The sequence below is a fragment of the Sminthopsis crassicaudata genome, chromosome 6, assembly GCF_048593235.1.
Source record: "Sminthopsis crassicaudata isolate SCR6 chromosome 6, ASM4859323v1, whole genome shotgun sequence".
NCBI lineage: Eukaryota > Metazoa > Chordata > Mammalia > Dasyuromorphia > Dasyuridae > Sminthopsis > Sminthopsis crassicaudata.
This window is the reverse complement of record NC_133622.1, coordinates 143,052,782-143,074,608: the sequence shown is the minus strand read 5'-3', so window position 1 is coordinate 143,074,608 and position 21,827 is coordinate 143,052,782. Positions and strand designations below refer to the sequence as shown.

General features: G+C 35.2%; 1 protein-coding gene across 3 annotated transcripts in view; it reads left to right on the top strand.

Annotated features, from left to right (window-relative positions):
- Positions 1 to 2,542: 2,542 nt before the first annotated feature.
- Positions 2,543 to 21,827, top strand: part of UNC5C (unc-5 netrin receptor C) — a 400,598-nt gene continuing 381,313 nt past the window's right edge. For 2 of the 3 annotated variants that reach the window (XM_074275500.1, XM_074275497.1), the window contains exon 1: positions 2,543 to 3,697. In XM_074275500.1, coding sequence (XP_074131601.1) covers positions 3,574 to 3,697 — 124 coding nt within the window. In that variant the 5' untranslated portion in view covers positions 2,543 to 3,573. The remainder of the gene's footprint in view (positions 3,698 to 21,827) is intronic. The other variant, XM_074275498.1, reaches the window with a different exon arrangement.

Sequence of the window (21,827 nt, the reverse complement as noted above, 5' to 3'; positions counted from 1 at the left end):
TGTAGAATAGCTGATAATTGAAATAGTGTTTTTGTATTTTCATTAGATAATGAAGAAATGTTTTTTGTGACCAGGAACTGGATCTTTGATGCTCCCAGGAGTGACATCCATCTACAATCTAATACATTATAGGATCAACTTACATACTTTCCCACTGGATTATCTAGGGAAATCTTGGTATATATTTTATTCATTACTTGATCCTTCTCAACTATTACCCTATGACCTGATACAAACTGAAGGTCTCACACATATATATTTTTTAATTTTATTAAAGCTTTTTATTTTCAAAACATATGCATGGTAATTTTTCAACACTGACCCTTGCAAAACCTTGTGTTCCAAATTCCCCCCTTCCTCCCATCTCTTCCCCTAGATGGCAAGTAATCCAATAGATGTTAAACATGTGTAATTCTTCTATACATATTTCTACAATTATCTTGCTGCACAAAAAAAATAGATTAAAAAGGAAAAAAATGAGAAAGAAAACAAAATGCAAGTAAACAACAAAAAAGAAAAATGCAATGTTGTATTTTCCCATAGTCCTCTCTCTTTATGTGCAGATGGCTCTCTTCATCACAAGATCATCGAAACTGGCCTCAATCATCTCATTGTTGAAAAGAGCCATGTTGATCAATTCTGATGAACAGAATTGATCGTTTTTATAACCTTCTTGTTGCTGCACACATTTTGTAAAGATCATATCCATATTTTAAATTCATAAAATCATGGCTCTTAATACAGCTAGAAGAGATCTTAGAAACCATCTAAACAACATTTTTACAGAAGAGGAAACTGAGACCCAGGGAGATCAAGTGATTTGTCCAGTAAATATTGCTGGAATTTGATCTGGATCCAGATCCAGGATGCTTTCTACTGTACTCTGCTGCCTCATTTCATTAGTAAAGGAAGCTCTCAATGAAGCTACCAAAGCAAAACAGTCTTTATAATTATAGCCTAGAAGAGTTGTTGAGATGCTTTGAGTTTAGGGATTTTCTTAGGGTCACATAGCCAGTATGTGTCAGAGATGGCACTTGAACTAGGTCATCCTGATTCTGAGGTCAGCTCCCTAAACTGTACAATACTATCTTTCTGCTTACATACCCATACATACAGCCTACATACAAACACATTCACACCCTTTCCAAAAAAAAAAACAACAACAACATATTTTAGCACTTTATCTTATCCATTAAAAATTATTAATCCATATCTTGGATAAGGAGCTTTTCCATTTAAATAAACTCTCCGGGGGTGTAACTGAAAAGTTGGTCCATTCCTTGAACTTAAGCTTCTCTTTTCTTCTGCTTGATAAATCTTAAAGACAAATAGAGACTTCATTTGATCTTTTTAGAAAAGTTGTGTTTTATGAGTTAATTCAATTCTATCTCAATTTCTATAGCTCTTTAATGTTTCCATGAACTTTTTTCAGTACTTGCCCAATAACTATTGTAATCTCCATTTTATCAATTGAGAAAACCATTAGCTGGAAATCAATTGACAATTCCATCAATGTCTGGAAATGGAACTTCCACCTGGTTACTCATACAATGTTCTTTTCACTACAACATGAAGTCTTTCAACTGCTTTTATGACCTAAGTCAAGAGCAGTGTGGACAACTCGATTTGGTAAGAGTAAGAATCCTTGAGGGGTGAAAGGGAAATTGAATAAGATCTTACAAATGAAGAACTTCTGGGGGCAAGAGGCAGCTTGTTAACTGAGAAGAGCATTTGTAGTAAGAAGTGGAAATGAAATCCTTACTCAGTTATTTACTATATAACCTTAGGCAAATAATTTAACCCCCCAGGACCTTGGTTCCCTGGTCTGAAAAATGAGGGGTCTGGACAAGTGAAAGCTTCTAAAATGTCTTACAATTCCAAATCTATTCTAAGAGAACATTTCAGAATGTCTGGAAGGGGCCTGGTGTTTTGTAGCATTAGATTACAAAAGGTACAAAATTCAAAAGATAACTCCTATTATCCTGTTTTGTGACTGCTTTCTTTTCCTTTCCTTAGACTAGTCACCCAGGTGTTTATATTGTAGCTAAGGTCAAGGATTCCCTAATTGGGATCCGATGCTCTGCCTTTATACTCTCCCAGCATAGTTTCTCACTTTAAGTGGGATGGAGAATATTTGCCCATCACTCTTGCTGAGCATTTGAAAATCCTGGCATTTATTGATTCCCAGACTTTGGCTTCCTCTGCGACTTCCACACTTATTTTCCCCTAGAAGGGGCCAAGGTGAACGACACAATCAATGAAAACAGTAAGTACAATTTTTACTTTGGAAGGATGGGTTTTCATTTAGTACCCCCGGGACGATTGTGTTAGCCAGCATTGGACATAGAGAAGTAACGGGAGAAAGGAAATCCCACCTTGTCACTGACTACTAGCGGAGGACTCTAAGAACTCCAGACGTGGGTGTCACTGCAGAACCTTGATGTCTTTTTCCCACCGGGGACGAGACCCACCCAGACTCTGTCTGATGTGATTCAGTAGTCAGCGCCGGAAGGTGAGTCCAGTCCAAAGGAGTCTGGCTCAGGCTTTGCCGCTACCTCGGAGAAGGCTGCGCAGGGCCCGGCTCCATTGGCTGGATAAACGTGCCTGGGCGAGCGCTCCCTCTCGCAGTCCCAGTATAAGATGCACTCGCTGCAGTTTCTCCTCTCTCTGCCAGTTCCGTGTGTGTAGAATGTCTTACATGCATCAACACAAGATATGCATGGCTGTCTAGTCCGACAGATTGCATAACACAACACACAGATAAACGCGCGCGCTTGCGTACACACACACACACACACACACACACACACACACACACCACACTCGCGCGCGCACACGCACACTCCCAGAGTTAAGATGCTCTGTCTCCGTCTCCGTGGCAAGGTCCAGCAAATTCCGGGAGACTTGAGCCCAAGACTGAAATGACCATTCCTGGACACTTCGCAGCAATCGCCAAGATACCTTTCGTCTGCCACGCAGTTGGTCCAAGAAAGCTGAGGTTGGAAGAAGGAAGCCCCTCACTCTTGTCTTCCTCCTTCCTCTTCCTCCTCCTCCTCCTCTTCCTCCTCCTCCTCCTCCTCCCCCTCTCCCGGAGCCTGTGTGCGCTCTGCACAGAGAAGGGGCCGCTATAAGCAGTGCTGGCTCTGGGCGCGGTGTTGCTGCTCCGCTGTTGCTGAGACTGCTGCTGCTGTTGCTGCCGGAGCTGTTGCTGCGGGCAGGGGACTTCTCGGGCTCCGGGGACTTCCCAAGTGGTGACTGCCGAACACGGACACGGAGACGCGCCTCGGTTCTGCCAGTCGGGAGTCGCGCCCTCAGAGTCCTCCTAGAACTATTGCTCAGCAGCTCCCCTCTTTGCAGCCCCGCCTCGCCCTGCTCTTCCAGAAAGTGGAGTGGAATATTTGGGGGGAGGCGGGGGAGGTTCGCCTACTGCTTTTTCAGCTGCTTTCCGCAAAGAATTCCGCTGTTGCCGGGCGCTCTTCCATCATCTGCCACCCGCCCTCCACTTTTTTTTTTTTTTTTTTTAAACCCCGTTTATTTGGGTGTTACTGTATCTTACTTGTTCCTCCAGTCAAGATGAGGAAAGGTCTAGAGGCGACAACGGCCCGCTGCGGATTGGGACTGGGATACTTGCTTCAGATGTTGGTGTTACCTGCCCTAGCCATCCTTAGCGCCAGCAGTCCGGGCTCAGCAGCCCAAGGTAAGCGAGGCGCCCCCTGTTCCCCACTCGCGAACCCCGGGATTTCTCTGCGCCTACTGATTTCTTTTGACTCAAAGCCGCCTGACTTTCTATCTCCCCACCTCCTCGAGAGAAGTTCCTTTTTACATTTGTGTCTGATGCACTGTGGTATGTTTGGTGTGTGTGTGTGTGTGTGTGTGTGTGTGTGTGTGTGTGTACCAGTGGGGCACAGTTCCTAGATACGCTACCGCCTTTTGGAATGAATAGACAGCGTATGTATCTTCACTTTCTGCTGAACACATAGTCAATCACCCCGAATCGACGTAAAATGGACAGTGCCTAGAGGCATCATAAAAATATGCACTTGGTGAGGTCGTGGTTTTGTAGTTAGCGATGACACAAAATGCCAAATGTCTTTTATACCCATCGCGTTTCGTAGGCGCGTGCATGTTTGTGTTTCGTTTTTTTTTGCCAAGAGCAGGAGCAGCGCCTAAAGGAAGCTGCTTGTGATAAGGAAAGAGCTAGACACACTTTGAAGTGCAAACACCCGTTTGTTACTTCTCCGGGAGCGACTGGAAACCCCAGAGCAGTAAGTAATTGAGCGTGGGCACCGGTGAATGCATTCCTCCGCACCCATGCCCACTCCTGCCCTCCTCAGCTCTGCAGAGAAACTTCCAACACTGGCATTCACAGATACTTAGCTCGAGCTACTCCGAGCCCTTCTTCCGGCAACGGCTAGTTTATTTCCTCGCCTTACGAATGTAACGTACCTTAAAACAAACTAACCAGAAGTCTAAGTCACTTGGGAGAAGAAGTGGAGGGAAGGAGGGGAAGAAGGACGTGGGATGGAGAGAAGGAGGTCAGATGAGACTTACGCTGTGATTTTTTGGCCCTAGAGTCTAAAGTAGTGGCAATTGTCCTTGGCTTTCCTGAGAAGCTGAGCAGACGGAAGGGAAGGAAGGAAAAACCTATTACAGCCCGAGCCTTCCTCTCTGAAACTGGAGCTCCCCCACCTTGGAAACACAGAAGTGGCTTCAGGCTCTATGATGCTGTAGCAAGAAGCCTGCCATTGGAACTAAGGAGATCCGAGCTCAGCCCAAGCTCTGGCTGCTCCCCTACTGCCTAGTACGGCCGTGACCTTGGAGCAGTCACAACTCCCCGGCCTGTAGCGCCAAAATGATGGGATTGGGCTATATGAATTCTGCAGTCCCTTCAAGTTTGCAATCCTCTGATATCTCCAACAATCAGCGCAGGGCTTGGCTGTCACTCCTGCAGTGTAGCTCGGAAGAAGCCTGCCGACTTGGCTGACGCTTTGGTTTTCCCAAATTCAGCGAACATGCCAGGGCTCTAATAAGATCGTATTCACTTCAATTATCTAGGTGGAGGGCTGTGGGGAGAAAAGCAAGCTAGCCCTAGTCTACGAATGATTCTTCCTTTAATTACTCGTGCCTTTGAAGAACATACATATAAAGTGTAAAAGTTAATAAATCCATCCTTCCTGTCAGTTGTCCTAGAGTTCTGCTGTGTTGTTATTTTCCCTATATGCTTCCAAACCTAGGCTGTTCATGATTTTAGGTTTGTTTTTTTACTCTGTGGGTGGATGATATAAGATTTCTTTAAATTGATTAAAAGACCCCCAGAATGGAAGGAGAAAGAAGTTGTGAGCTCATCCTCAAAAGTTCAGCTGTTATAACCATGGAAAGGTTGGTCCAAACCATAATGGAATGGGGGTGAAAAGGGAGGAGGAAAGAACTAGATAAGAATAGATAAATTAAGGTTTCCAAAGATTCCTTTCTAGTTCATGCACATGTGTGTGTGGGTGTGGGTGTTTAAAAGACTAATGACAGGGAAATACAGAATCAATAAAGATAATCACTGTGAAGGATAAATGGATTAATATTAAGAAAAGAATAAAGGGAGAAATTAAAGGATACCTTGCATAGAAAGACTAAGTAGTTGCTTATCTCTCCTGAAGAATTTCTTTTAAAAAAAATCACTTTAATTCCCTTGATCAGCTAAAAAATTGTTTGAATGTTTAAGCCACTTTACCCTAAGGACCAGGTCCTTCTGCTTATTCCTTGGAAAAATAAATGTAGTCTTATTTGCTGTGTGCATAAATTCAATACAATTCTTTTTTCCCACTTAGTTAATTCAATTCCTTGAATGTCTAAGTAAATGTCCCTTATGTAATCTGGATTCTGTGGTCCATAAAATTCCCAATTCCCAATTCATCACCTTTATCATTGTTATTACCTACTTTCAACTATATCAGCATTTCTATTAATAACTTGTTAACCTTTGATTGAAGTTATAAAACACACAGAACTGGATTATTCCAGTTAGGCACAGGTCTTCCCCTTCATTGTATTTCATATTCAGTAAAACTTTGAGTATCTTTCATCACTCATAACTCTTTCTTCATCCTAATCTTTTTCCTTATTGTCACTTCTTATTCCTTGAGATAAGAAAATATTTCTTTAGGGGTACTTTAGAATGACATGATTGTTTCTTCCATAATAGAATTTTCATATTTTGATCTCAAAATAGTATAAATTGATTCTGTGGATAAAAATATTATAAATAATTAAGAAAGTTAAGCGAACTACTTTAAAATAGGAAGGATAATTGTTCTTATTGTCTTATGTGCATTAAGGAGGATGTTTCCAGGAGGGATTTAAGATTTAGATTTATTCAGTGATTAAGAAAGAAAATAACAAAACTGAAAGAAGCTACACTTTTTTTTCTGTTTATAAGTGCATCAAATATAATATCTGTTTAAAATAAAAACAAGAATTTATTTAACAGATATTCTTTGTGAAAATAATTGGACTTTTAGGAGTGACTCTTTTTTTGTCTGTATTCTCATTGTCTCTGGGGTTGCTGAGAATCTTTTGCTCCTAGGGATTGCTGCTTGCTTTGGCTGGTAGACATGAAAGCTCTTCACAGTTTAAAGACTGGATTGTGTATGTGTGTGTATGTTAATACTTGCAATTCTCTCTCAGAATTAGAGTTCTGTCTTGTCTTATACAAACAATTTTAGCTTTGGACTTCACAAATCTGTTATTAGCTAGCACCAACTAGTGTTCTATGTGCTAACACTACTACCAAATATAAAGACAGAGTAAACCACACCAGAGTACAATAATATTGAATTAGTACTGAACATGAACAATTTATGCATCATTTATTGCTGTATCATATATAATCTACATATATGTATATGTATATTTTTATGTCAGTAGTTAGAGCATATTCATGATTTGGTCAGTTAGTCAACTAGCACTTTTTAAGTATCCACTATGTGCCAAATATTGTGTCAAGTGCTGGAGATACAAAGAAGAGAGAAAAAAGCAACCTTACACACAAACAAAAATTAAAAAAAAAAAAAAAGCAAAACAAAACAAAACAAAAAAACTAGTTGTTGCATTCAAGGACTTCATAGTCTAATGATGAGCATTAATGTGAATCAGAGATATCTAGTATATAGAAATGTGGCTTTTAACAAAATTGGCGTCAATAATTCCACTATTTTTGTTCTCATTTTTTATATTCAGAAAAACCAAATTGCTCTATTCTATTAATTTGACATTCATTATCACTCAGACAAGGAATAATTTACTCCTCTCTAAACAAAGCAATTTTTCAGATAGTAATTACTAGCATAAAAATATGTCAGGAGGAAAAGCTTAGGAACAAACTTTTAAGCATTAGTGAACACTCAAGTATAATTTACAGGCCTACAAAATTGATATGCTAATTTACATATCATTCTTATTTAGTCAAAGCAAACTCCCTGAGGATATCTATGAGACATCAAATTGACTAAGCAATCATTTTCTCACTTTGAGTTATATGTTTGAAAATAATAAAAACCATTTGTATGTTTAAATGCTCCGTAATATGATTCCTTGCTCCATTCTCTCTAGTTCAAACTAGGGAGGTTTAACTGTATGAAATAGTTAATTTTTTTTCTTCTGTGATGTAGGTCAGTGACTTTCTAGAGCAGTAGAGGGAGTAATTCTTTTAAAAAGAAAGAAAGAAAGAAAGAAAATTTACTAGAATTCTATTAGAACTACTAGCTCATGCCTCTTCTTGACAGATAATAAGAAAAGTTGAAATTCAGCACCCTTTGATATTTTAGTCTTAGACATCATCTTTATGAGTTAAAAATTTTATATAAAACACAATAAAGGAAAAATCCAGGATGTCCCCAGAGTCTTATTACAACTTTATCCCGTAATAGTTTAAAATTGCACTAAGACTTTTGGGACATGCTGCATAGTATATGGCATTTTATTTGTCTCATAAATCAGATTCAGTAAGAGTATGGTGCTAATGAAATCTATTAGGGAGTTTAAGTAAGAAGTGAAGTGCTAAAATTAGGGGTTGACAATATCTATTAGAGACTTACCTGTTGGTAATCATCTGCAATTCTTTCAGAATCCAAGTTTTCTTGTCTTTGGAGTAGAGTTAATACTGTTGCTTCCTTTGTAGCAAGAAAAGTGTTTTGTCATTTTTAAAGCATTATATAATTGTAAGTAATTTTTATATAGGGACAGAATCACATGTGTTTGGGAATGGAATACATTTACTCATTCCACAAAGATTTTTTAGCATCTAGTAAATATATAAAAAGTGTTTTCAGAATGATGGAGAAGAAAGGGAGATAACAAAGTTAAAACATGATACAAGATGTTGGTGCTTACAGTTTAAAGAGGAAATTAAAAAAAAAAGGTGTTAAAAACAAACCAAAAAATGGTAGGTGCACTAGAACAATATTTCCCCCATTGAAAAATATAACGCTGTTGGGTTCCTCCTTTCTAAGGCCCTTATATGCAGTCTGGTCTGGGAGTGCAGAAACCAAAGGTTGTCAGTGAATATGGATATATCATTTCCTCTTTGATTCAACTCTGCACAATGGTCAAGAAATAAAAAGATAAAGGTCAGTGGTGCTCAGAGTTTACTATGGGCAGATGTATATAGATACTTTAGTCCCTCAGTGGCACTACATCAGGTGTCTGGGAGACATCAGGTTTCTGGGAGATGTTACTCAGTAACATAGTAGATATCAGTGAGAACAACCAGATACTGATGCTTCAAATAGCTTGCCTCTCTGCCATCCCTTCATTACTCATTCCCTGCATTGTTGACATTTGGAAATTATATCTTTTGTTAATCACAAATTGTACATCTGTTTCATACTTGAATCCTTTGCTAATATATAACTTTGAATTTCCTATCAGGCATGTTTAATGGATCTCTTCCTCTCTCTAATTTTGCTCCCATTGCACAGTTACACGCCTTTAAACAAGAGTTACCTAGAAATTTCTTGAGGGGTTGGAGTTTGGGCAGAAATAACCCAACTCCAAACCTATGCCCTCCTAACAGTGGTTTAGAAATAGTATACATCATATAGAAATTTCGTTGGGGGAGGTATGTGTGGGGTGTGTGTGTGGGGGGTGTTCCTTCAAAGGGAATAGTTAACTTCATAATCTGCACTTTAAGAGTAAGACATTGCAAAATAGCTAATAAAGGGAATTGGAGTAGATAAATAAATTTCCACCTGTTCGATTTATGTTTTGTGGTTGTTTCTTATATCCTAATGTGAATAAATATAAAGTTCCAGTATGACTGTACTACTTGTTGAGAGTTGTAGTATGTAACGTGCTGTGATTTTTAATGTCATCTTTTGGCCAAAAGTTGTGATTTAGCTGCAAATCCCACAATAGTGTTTTCATGCTATACAGAATTGAATTTTTTCTCCTCTTGACTTGTAACTCGGTGTTTCATTATTGATTAATTGATTCTGTACTCTCCACAATCCCTAAATCCTCTTTATGTCTTACCTGAGTTTATAAAATCTTTCTATAGAACTCATCTTCATTTTCATTGTTTACTAGGATTTCTTATTGTTTATAGATTTTCTTTTCTTTGGGCATGAGAGAAAAGAATAGGGAATTGCTCCAATTTTACTTCATTTAAATAGTTTTTTCTGTGGGAAAATGTGGGAAATGATCCTTTGTACTTCATCTTTTGAACTATAGCAATGAGGCATTGACTAGTGGGTTTTAAAAAATAACTTCCTTTTCCATTGCATAAAAAATTAATTTACTAATTGAATTATTTGTAGTGGGAAGGGTTTCTTTAACTCTAGAGCCAAATACTTTCTTAGTGTCAAAGACGTTCAAAATATACCATTTTATGGGAGATTTTTCATAATCCAATTAAAAACAATTAGGAGTTTTTTTTCTCTGCTCTACTTGACTGTCTGAAGTTATGAAAAATGTTTTTCTCTTATCATGATATTTCTTAATATATACTTTTACTTTAAAGGAGTTATAGGTAAATAGGCTGCTGTGAAATAGACATTTCCCTTTAAATGTGCCATTAATTAAAGATGAATGGTTTTTAAGTGAAGTTGAAGTGTGGCTTCTTTTATCAAGGATTTTTGCCATTGGTAAGAGAGAGCTTCAGATAGCTCAGGTGAAAGCTAGGATGAAGTGGCTAAAGCTCAGAAGATACATCTTCATGAATTCAAATTTGACCTCAGAAATTTGCTAATCACATAACCCTGTACAAGGCACTTAACCCTGTTTGTCTCATTTTACTCAACTATAAACTGAACTGGAGAAGAAAACTACAAACTGGTCTAGTATCTTTGCCAGTGAGGTCACCAAGAATTACATATGACTAAACAACAGCAGAGTTTCTAGCCCAGAGATTTCAAGTGAAGATTAGAAAGTAATATATGGATTCTTCTGTTTACTTAAAACATATAACATCCCCCAAATGTAGGGCAAGGTGTTAAAGTGTGCGCCAACACTAATTAAATTAAACTTATAATTTAAAAAGAGAAGTATAAAAGAGCTACATGTGCAGAGATTTATTTTAATTAAGTGTACCCTTTATTATTAGCACAAGCATTCAAAAATTCTTTGTGTGGAAAAAGTATACCATGTGAAGAGTCTAATCTTTGGAGGATACAGTTTTTAATTAAATATTCAACCACATCTTATTGCCAATGTGGTAGTGGTATATGGGGGGGGAACCCACTCAGTAGGGTAAGAATTAATTTACTTGATATACCAGCTAGAGATTTTTATTTTAAATAGTATAGCCAGGAAAAAAATCATCTTAATATAAGATATTGATCCATCAACTTTAGCTCCAGTTATTGAACTTATTAAATCATTAAATTATTTTAAAATATTATGCGAATAATTGCTTTATCTTCATTAATCATTTTGTCATGGATTCTTACCTACTGTCACTTCTCAGCCATTATGAAAATCATAAAATGCCTTATAGAACTGAACATGTGTAATCTTCTCTTTTCACTGAGGGACATAAATAACAGAAATTCCTCCCCTCTATTTAACTAGTTTATTGGGGAATGCTAACATTTTTCATTTTTAATCAATTTTAATTGATTTTTTAATCAGACATTGTTCAATTGTTGTCATTATTTGCTATCTTCCCTCTCTTTTTCTGTTCTGGAGATGGGGGGATTATATATGACCATTAATTTTCTAAATACATTAAAATAACATCTGCAAATTAATTATGAAAAAAATTGCTTTAGAGTCTAAATATATTATTCCAAAACTCAGGAAACCTACTTGTTAAGCCAACCTATAAAACAAAAGAAAAAATGTAGTGACTTTAAAATGTACTTTAATGATTTTTGAGCAAAGGTATTTATTGTTCATTAAACAAAATGTAGACATTAAGTGTAGTGGTTTTAATCAATTTCTTTACTTGGAGACTATGGGATTTTTTTTAGTATTATGGAATATTAAATTCAGTCTTTCAGTTTGAAGTTAATGGAAAAATCTAGAAAAACATTCTATATAGTATATGAATATATGAGTTTGTTAATTTCACTTAAGTCAAGGTTTAAAAAAAAACTAAAATTTGAAAAATTCAATCAGGTGATTAAAAAAATGAATTTTGCAGTTAATATAACCACAAAACTGCTAGTTTTATACTAGTACCAAATAACCTTTCTTTTTATTTAAAAGGGTTTTTTGGGGGGAGGGGAATGTTCAAACTTGGAAGAAAAAAAATCCTGCAATTTTAATGCTTTCATAAGTCAGGGAGATAATACATAATGCCAATTTCTTCTTTGCTATTATTTCTAATTGAAGATAGTGAATTTTGAATTGTGCTTTCTTTGATGAACAAATTATATATTTTAATCTTGCTTTGAGTAAAAAGAACAGTACTTGAATTTGCTAAATAGACACATTGTAGCTACCCAGTGGAACTGTTCAAGTTTAGCAAGCAGCAATCTTGGTATTTCTATAGATAAAATAGTAATTACCTGGTCTGTCATTTTCATTAGCCTTTTTCCTTTTCATTTTATACGGAATGATGAAACAATTTTAGCTTTAAGTACTAAGTCAGAGATTAAATGCAAAGAATGAAATAGAAAGAGGAGTGTGAATGAGTGTGTGTGTATGTATATTTATTTTCTTTTCCAAGTCAGTCAAAACCAAGTATACCAAATAGAAGTCTAATTTTGTACTAACTGCTTTAAGAGGCTGAAAAGAATATACATAGTCAAATCACACACACACATACACACACACACACACACATATATGTAAAATGTTCATTGATCATAAGATCTAAGATCAGGATTATATTATAATATTATTCACTAGGCCCTTTAACATATACTTTTTGTGCAAATATTGTCTTGATGCTTAGTAATAGACATTTTCTATAATTATAAAATACATTTAATAACAAAGATGCATATTGCTTTCAATGTTTGCCTATTTAGACCCTGAAACAGAGTAAAGCAATATGCTAATGGAACACATTCAATTTCAGATATCTATGATTGAAGTCAACATTGATTTTAAAAGTGGTTCTATATAAGTGTAAGCAATTTGCAAGTCCCATAGTTATCAAGAAGACTACCAGAATATTTATAAAAATTTAAATATGTATCATTAATTAGTATCCAGAATAACCTAAATTAACATGAAATTTAACAACAACAATAAAATCAACTCCAGAATATCAGGCACATTTTGCAATATTAGACACACTAATTTTCATTTATTTTATAGAAAATTTCCCAGAAAAGTAATGTATCATTAAGAAGCAGATACTGGATCTGATTTATGTGGGGCAATTAGTGAATGTATCATTTTTAATCTGAATTATCTTTACTCAATTCTTTTTATGTTTTGACTGAGAAATTTTCCTGCTAATGGAATTAGTCTCATTAACTGGTATTAACTTTATATTTTCTACATGCTTATATATAAAAGTATTGGTGCATTTGATTTGTCAATACATAGAATTCCCAGAATGTGCTGGGAAAACCTAAACTTGATCAATATATTACCCGTGTTTCCTTTAGAAGTCACTGGGAAATTTCCTTGGTACATACATGTGCATCTATCTTCATGACATTGGTTATTCTAGTGTTTACTAGCGACCTCATCAGAGCAGGAGAAGGGATATGCTACATGATATAACAGTACTTCTTACTTTCACTTTGACTGAAAATGTAAAAGTGTAAGAAAAATTGCATTAATAATGTATCACTAAAAAGCAAAAAACACTAAACTTTTCTTGGTTTGGTCAGGGGAAAGGATGTGCTAATTTGAGAAGTCTAGAATTCCATGAGTAGTATAGGAGAAAATATGCAATGAATCTTTCACTGATTTTTTATACACTAAGTTCATCTCAAGTAATTTTAGAAATGAACTGATCACAGGCAAAACCTAGGTCAAATGCAGTAAATAAAACTCTAGATTGAGGTTATCTATGAAATTAATATAACTTCACTCCATCATTGGATATCATCTGGCTTTATGGATAACTGCTTCTTCCATTCCTTCTGAAGACTCCTAAGTCAGCCTAATCAAATCTAGTTAGTCAGAATTTATTAAGCACCTATTGTATATGTTCTAGCCACACTGACTCATCTACTGTGTCCTGATGTCAACGATTTAGTTCAAACCCAACTGGCCTCCACTCCTCAATCATTAGCCTCTAAATGACTCAGACTCACATTATTAGTATTCCAGATTATCCAGGCTATCACAGCTGCTGGTTCTCAGTGAGTCCAATTCTAGAAATGACTGCTGATTCCTTGGAACCTCCACAACTAGAATATTTAGTCAATAATTTAGTCAAGAGTTTCCCTTTACAGGTTTCACATGACTGACTTGCCTAACCTTTGGATACTGCCAAAACATAATTTATTCTTCATCTTAATTCTCTCCTTTTGAGTCTTTTTTGTTTGTTTGTTTCAAAAGTCATCTACAACACTTGGGTAAAATCTGATTTGCTTCTGAGTTAATATTCTTGTTCTCTTGGGAATTATCCTGATTAAACCCCCTCTGCTCAATAAATACTTATAAAGTACTATCTTTGCATACTCTTCATTCTTCTCTGGTGATATTTGATAGGCCAACACTTTGCCAATTCTTTTGGGATAGGTATCTCTTCACTAGTCCATAATTTTTTCCTCACCTATCTACTCTTGCCCATCAAAGCTCCCTTTGGCGGAGTTCCATCCCTTGGTTGGGGTTTCTCATAGCATCACACCATTACTTGTTCCTGTATGACTTTTTCTTCACCAAAACACTATGTATTTGTCTCTTAGTTGAAAAGTTGACATCAAGTTCATCAGTCTTTTTCAGCTTCTCGAACCCCAAAGCACAAATCAGTAGACAAACATGATTCGTGCTCAAATAAGTGTGGATACAATTACAATACAGTGGATAATTAAGCCTATATTATCATTTTTGGTAACATATCCATACCTTAGAATTACCACATTTTCACTTAACTGAGTGTACCTATTAACTCAGTTTGTAGGTTGCCTTGAGAATGAATGCATAGATTTTGATTCCTAGCATAGTTAACAACATCTCCTTCAGTAGCTTGAACTCAAGGGCTCAAACTTGATCAGACAAGATTCTAGTAGGAAAGCCATCTGTAGATAAATACTTCTCTGATTCCTTTTTGGTTATGCATTAGAGAATGTTCTGTCACTACTAATATTCTTTCTATTACAATTCTTAAAAGTCTATATACACAAGCTCAAGGTTTTGCTTGTTCATATGCTTTGGAGGTAATTAGTTCAATTCTCAGATTATAGAGTTAAAAACTATAGATCCTTAGGACATCTTGTATATATCTCTCACTTTTACAGATGAGAAAAATTTAATGTGACATTAAATAACTTATTGTGACCCCACAGCTAACAGCTATTTATTTTGAACCCATTGAATTCAAGTCTTACACTTTCTACATATATAGATATATAGATACACATAGATACATGTCATATTGGACTAATAGAATTTCATCTCTAGCAGATGCAAAGTTCTTTCTTGTTCCCAAGTTCTAAAATTATTGTATTCATCAGCATGGAGCAGCAGGTCTCAGGTAGCATAAACTCTTTTGCTTTAGTATGTTTCTAATTCTTCTTAGATAAATAATTATTTAAAATTTCATTGAAAAGCTATACTCTGCCATTTTTCAAGAGTAAGGTACCCTCTGGAGAACAAAACTTGATTCTATAGAGATTATATCCTCTTACCCCTTCTTGTTATTCGTGTGTGTGTGTGTGTGTGTGTGTGTGTGTGTGTGTGTGTTTGTGTGTGTATCTTTATCTTGCATTTGTTCCTGCTGCCTGGCATTAAAGGATGACAGAATTGACATTTAATAGCAAACACATTATCAGGTAGAACTCATTTCATCCTGTTCATGGCCTGGCATTGTTGTATCACCTATCACCTTCCTCTCTTCTAAGAATATCACTATTACTTTTAACATGTAAAGCCTACAGAGCAAGTTATCTATCCCCCTTAAAAACTAGTGCACACTAAACTAATTGATGGCTAGTACTGTGATCTAGGTCAGGAAAATAACAAGCAACTTAGTGTTAATTAAAATATACCAGTGGTTTATTATCTCTCCATACCTGAATTTATGTTCTAAATAAAGTCTGGAAATTTATCAGTGACAGCTTACTTCAAAGTCAAGAGTTCCACTTTGTGGATAGCGTAACAGGCTTCAGGATCAGTGAGTCCTCTGTTGACAAATTGAATGGGTTTCCAGTAGACCTCATTCTCCTTATCTAAAATTTCACTCAGAGCTGATAGCCATACACTGACATTAAGTTTTGGTTTATATACGCCAATAGTGACTCCTTGAGGCAGCAGATCATACTTGAAGACTTGTTACATATCTCATCCCAATAATTTCCAAAATGTGCTTCAGGCTTCAGACTAGATTTCTTATTTCTGACCTTTTGCTAATGTACTCTTCTTAAGTATTGAGGGACAATTAAACTTAAATGAATAATATTAGAGATTTTGAAATTACATATATTGTGAATTTATTCCTTTTATAATGTATAGTATACTTTCTCTCAGTAATATATGAGCATGTTATGCTCATTTATATAAACCTATTAATTGATATAATTATACATGTGGCTATATCATTTTTCTGTAGTAGCAGGTTAGCTTAATTTTTACATAACTTGAGATGGAAAAGTGGGTTTAAATCTATCATCTGGCATTTAATAGTTGTGAGAACCTATGCAAATCTCTTAATTCCATACTTCTTGCCAAAGTATTTCTACTGAATGCATTATTCTCTATTATCCAATCCTCACTATATCCAAATCTCTCTATAAGAGAGATATTATCCAATATCTCTCTATTAAATAGGGATGCTTGCTAAAAAAAAGGGGAGAACTCCTCATGCACGAAAATAAAAAGCCTTGATACTTGTCTAATTTTATATAACTATATACATATGTTTATATGAAAAGTTTATAAAATCAGAGGACAAGATTTCAATGAATTGTGCTTATTTGCAGTTTTGTTATTTAGTCATTTCAGCTATATCTGTCTTTTTACCCTATTTGGGTTTTCTTGGCAAAGGTACTAAAGATTTGCCATTTCATTCTCCAACTCATTTTACAGATAAGGAAAATGAGACAAGCAGTGACTTGTCCAAAATCATACAGCTAGTAAATGTCTGGGGGAATATTTGAATTCAGTTACTCTCTTTGGAGAAAATATCTTAATTTGGGGAACAGATATTATTTCCCTTTTAAGCACTCACATGGATATAGAGAATAGTTAAATTATTTTATTTTTGTCCAGTATTCAAAAAGTAGGTTTAGGCTGTTTGTTCAATGATGATCCTAGTCTGGGGAACTATTAATTCATCTCTGAATTCCTCAGACCTCAAATATATGATGTTGGTTCTGATTTTTCTCATTACATTTATTTTTCTGCTTTTTATAGTGGAGGTTGAGTTGGATAAAAGGGACCATCTCAGGAAGCATGGACATGGATTTCTCTTGGAAACTTCCTGGGAATTCAGAGAAATGAATGAATCAGCCTTTGATCTCATTAGAACTAATGAATTCCCTCACTGTTACTATCCAAGAATGCTTGGGGTTTTACTGTAAGATGATAAAACCTGATATCAACTTATAACACTGGCAGGGAAAGCAGGAACTGCATCCACTAAAGAAGAATTATCATCTGTCTGGCTCTTCTACTAATTTCTAGGTGGAATCTTGTAACTCAGATTTCTAATGAAAAATGGAGAAAGAGTGGTCTTTCTCTAATCTGGCAACAAAATATTGGCATCCCTATCATAACTAGTGAAGAGGACTCAGCTAGGAAAGTTTATCCCTAGGCCTTTGGCTACTTTTTTCATTTTCATGCATTTTTAAAATGTGTTTGTTTATTAATCTTTATGGCAAAAGTGACATGTCCAGGTTTGGAGGCAGCCTTTGTGATTGCAAGGTGGTGTGGAGATGCTGAGTCCTTCCAAGGAGTAGAACTGAAAGGTATCTAGGACAGGAGTATCTTGGGAGCTACTCCTGTGATCTTGGAGAGGACAGCCCCCAACAAAAGGATTGGCTCAAGCCTGATTATTTTAGAACAGATACATGCTGGGAGTTTTTTGGACAATGTATATATGATTTGAAATGTAAAATTCTAATCAGTAATCCCATAAATATCATGAGATTCAGCACCAATATAATTACAGTCCATAATGGTAATAAGTCTTGTTATTTGTTCAGTGGAAGTCTTATTTTCGAGGCATTTGAGGCACTATAACATTTTTGTGTTTGTATAAGAAATAAATATTCATTTTCTTATTATACATAAAGTATCTTTCTATTTCTGCTTTTTGAGAAAACCCTAGACTTGAATCTAAGCTGTTATTTTCCCCAGCCAAGTTTTGGCGTGTGTTAGAAAAGGAAAACTCCTTTTCTTAGAGGTCAGACTGTCCCCAAGACTAAATCCTCTCTGAGACATTATGCTTGCACAGAAAAGACAAAGGAGCCCTTAGTAAGATAAAAGGGGTGCAATATCACAGCCCCTTAGGCCCAGCAGTGGTTCCTCCAGGTTAGTGTTTTATTTTGTTTTGTTTTAATGAGTGCATTTTTAAAATGTTGCTTAAGGGAATAAAATTGAGAAATTAGCTAACATATTAGAAAAAGAAGTACCTTTTAAAAACTTTACCTTGGAGATTATACAAATACATAATTACATATAATAATATATGATTAGTATAATATATACTCTGTACATCCTCTAGTTCACATATCACAATATAGCAGACAAGAATACAATTTTGTTTTTAAGTAGAATTTTTGGCTTATTGCCAAAGGTAGTAATGTTCTTAGTCCTCCCCCTGAGTTAATACTTTCCAGTTTAGCCAAAAGAAAGGCCAGAGAGCAATCTAGGTTATACAAGACATTTTAGGTTCCAGAAAACTTCTAATAGTTCACTCAATTAATGTACTATACAGATACTATTCATACTTGAATTGGGTTATTTTCATTACAAATTTTTTTTTTTAGATCTCAAGAGTACTTTCCTTCAAAAAGAATCATTTCAACTGCACCTCAAAACATTTTACAATCCCAGGCCTAAAAATCTTGCAAAGAGATTTTGCCTGTTTAATTCTGAATTAAAGTTAATAAGTGGGCCTTAAAGATAACAGCAGATTCCAGAATCTGCAGGGTTTGTTTTGTATTCAGTGACAGTCACTAAATCAAGGAAAGGAATGTTCCAATAACACACTTGAGGAAAAGTGATTTTCATAGAAAGGAGCCATTCTTGCTAATAGCCAGTAACTATGGATAACCCCCTGACATTAAAAGTCCATTAGCTAAGCCCAGTTTAAACAGCAGCTGATGCAGTGTCAGCTAAATGGACACTGGAATTCTTTCATGTAATTCAGCAAGGACAATTCTGTGATTTTTCCCCCCTAAAACTATGTACATTAAGGAAAGCAAATGTCATCTGATAGTAGCAGTTAGGTTCCTGCTAAACAAGCATAGATTCATAATAAAACTCACATAACAATTTGTACAACAACAAAATCAAAAAGGAGATTTTTGAGGTTTTATTAGTGGAAGAAATTAAATATGTGTACATGTTTCAGAGAATAGTTGCTTCTATGAAAATTCATCTTATATTGCACTAACATTATACTCAAGAACTACTAAATGCCTGTTATGTGTAAGCCCTTATGTTTGTGACTGAACATACAAAGACAAATGAATGAGTACCTACCTTCAGAGAACTTACAGTCTACCAGAGGGAATACAATATGCATATGAATAAATAAATAAATAAAAATATTGACAAAATCATACCAAGTAATTTTAAGAAACAGAAACCAGTGCCAACTAAAAAGATCAAAACTAGACTCATATAGGAAGGGAACATCTATTCAAAGCTCTACTTTGAAAGAAGTTAGAGAGAAGGAACTGAGAAAGGGATGTTTGAGAAATGTAGATGAGCACCTGGGAAAAGGCACAAAGTTGGAGAATGGAATCTGGTACAAAAGAAAAGACTTGCAGGTCAGTTGGAATAAAGATTGAATGGCAGAAATTTGGAGGAAATGAGATTGAAAGATAGATACATAGGAGATACATTATGAAGGGCTTTACATCAACCAAAGGCATTTGCAACCAAAAAGTATTTCTAAATCTTTGCTTATGGAGTTCTCTGGTTTTTTATGGGAAAATATCATTAATTTCCTTCAATGTATATGTGTGTGTGTATGAGATCTAGAACTTACTATTTTCTATAGTAAATTTTAGACTCTTCCCAAATATGATTTAATCTCTAAATGTTGCTGGTACTTGGCATCTTTTATAAATTATTTTTAATCATTGTATGAAAAAAGGTATTGTTCTACATCTATGATGCCTTTGTGGGAGACAGAGAGAGGTTTGTTGAGTAAGCTTGTATGAGATCAGGGAACAGGATAATAAGTCATTAATCAGTTACTGTCATCTTCACAACTATTGTGAAGTGTTAAAATAACCTCCCCCTCCCTTCCCTTTTCTGTTATCCATTTATTAGTGAAACCCTGTACAAATAACAAGTTGAGTGTCCCCTTCTTATGTATACAACCTGAGTGAGTGTTAAGGAAAAGTATTACATAGGGATTCATAATGGAAACAAATACCCGTCTTTATCCTAGAGCTTTGCATTTTTAGGGTAGTAGGGTACTTTATTCAGTTCCTTTCTATCCAGTTGGTGCTTTTTAAAAGTTAACATTTAAATTACATTTTTGTCAGTGGGTATATAGTGCATACTGGGCATGTCTTTTTTGTTGTTTTGTTTTGTTTTTGAAAAGGAGCATTTAAACTTAATGTCAGTGGTTTCTTTATAGTAGAAATATTTAGTGCTATTTAGTGTTCACAGATTTTCACAAGCTAATGCATAAAGAAATCCTTGAGCTGCTTTCCTTGAAGCTCAACCAAATGTTTTATGTAAACTCTTATCTTTAACGAATTATAAGCTCTCATGGACATAGTTCCTACAATTATGTTACCAACCAAAATTTCATTTAACAACATATTGCATGGGGAACTTGATGAATAATCTGCTTCCTCTTGTGTGTAACTCAAACATTAATAACAGATGAAAATATGTCTCAGTTCAATCAGTGAACTTTGATTTTTAGCTCTAAACCCACGTTAGCATTTGGGGTCTAAAACATGAGTTGAAAGTGACTTTTTCCATATGTTTTTCCTTTTCTGTTGCACAACACTTAATTTTTTGAAGGATGAAAAGGGAAGATCATTGTATGCAGCCACACAATAAATTTGTACATATTTATGAACTGGGAAAATTATGGAATTGAATTATGTTGATGCTAATAAAAGTATGCTGGACAGATGAGAGCTGGATAACTTTAGTATAATGGTCCTAAAAAATTTTGAAAATAAACTTCTTTGAAGCCTTTTCTGAAACCTTTCCATCCTTTGACTTTTTTTGCTATTTGCCTACAAATTAAGACGTGAATCTTATTTTCTTGAAAATACAACATGAATACAAAAACAAAACTAATTTTGACCTTAATTTTTGTCACACATTTATATAAGCCTGAAAAGATTTTCCTAAAATTTGCTTTAGAAATACTGATGTTTTTAATGAAATGACTATCAGAAGAAAGTCTTAAGTTGCTCTTCATGATCCTTAAAAAGAAGGAAAGGTTTAGATTTCTTTATTGACACCTAAATATTCATCTTGCATAACATTTTTATTTGTGTACACGCACAGATGTATATTGATTGATTTCTGTTGGATCTGATAGGCTATGAAAAAAGTTCTGATTTAGAAATATAACAGCTCTCAATTGCTCCAAAACTGGAATGGAACAGTAGCACTGCTTTATTTCAGGTAGAATTCTGCCCATTACTATCTTTTGTCTCCAAGGTTTCTTACTTGAGGTTGCCTAGTGATAGCTGCCTAGGTACTAAGGAAATGTCATGTTAATTTGCAAGAAATGGACCATTAAAAAAATCTCTAAATCATTTGTAAGAGTAATTTCTTCTTATTCATCTTGATTTATGGAAATTGTGCCATTTCACATGTTAAAATTACATTCATTATTTGCTGAGGATTTCTGTGGATTTGGTACATTTGTAATCTTGAAGAAGCCTTCATAAAATAAGAATATCCCTATTATTTCATTGCACTTTTAGTGGCAAAATTACTCATTGCAGACTTTTTGTCAGTTTCTTAGAGGAAGGATATAAATAGGCAAATCATATTTGTGTGTGTGTGTATACATATATATTTTTAAAATCTCTCAACTTTTGTCCTAATTACATATG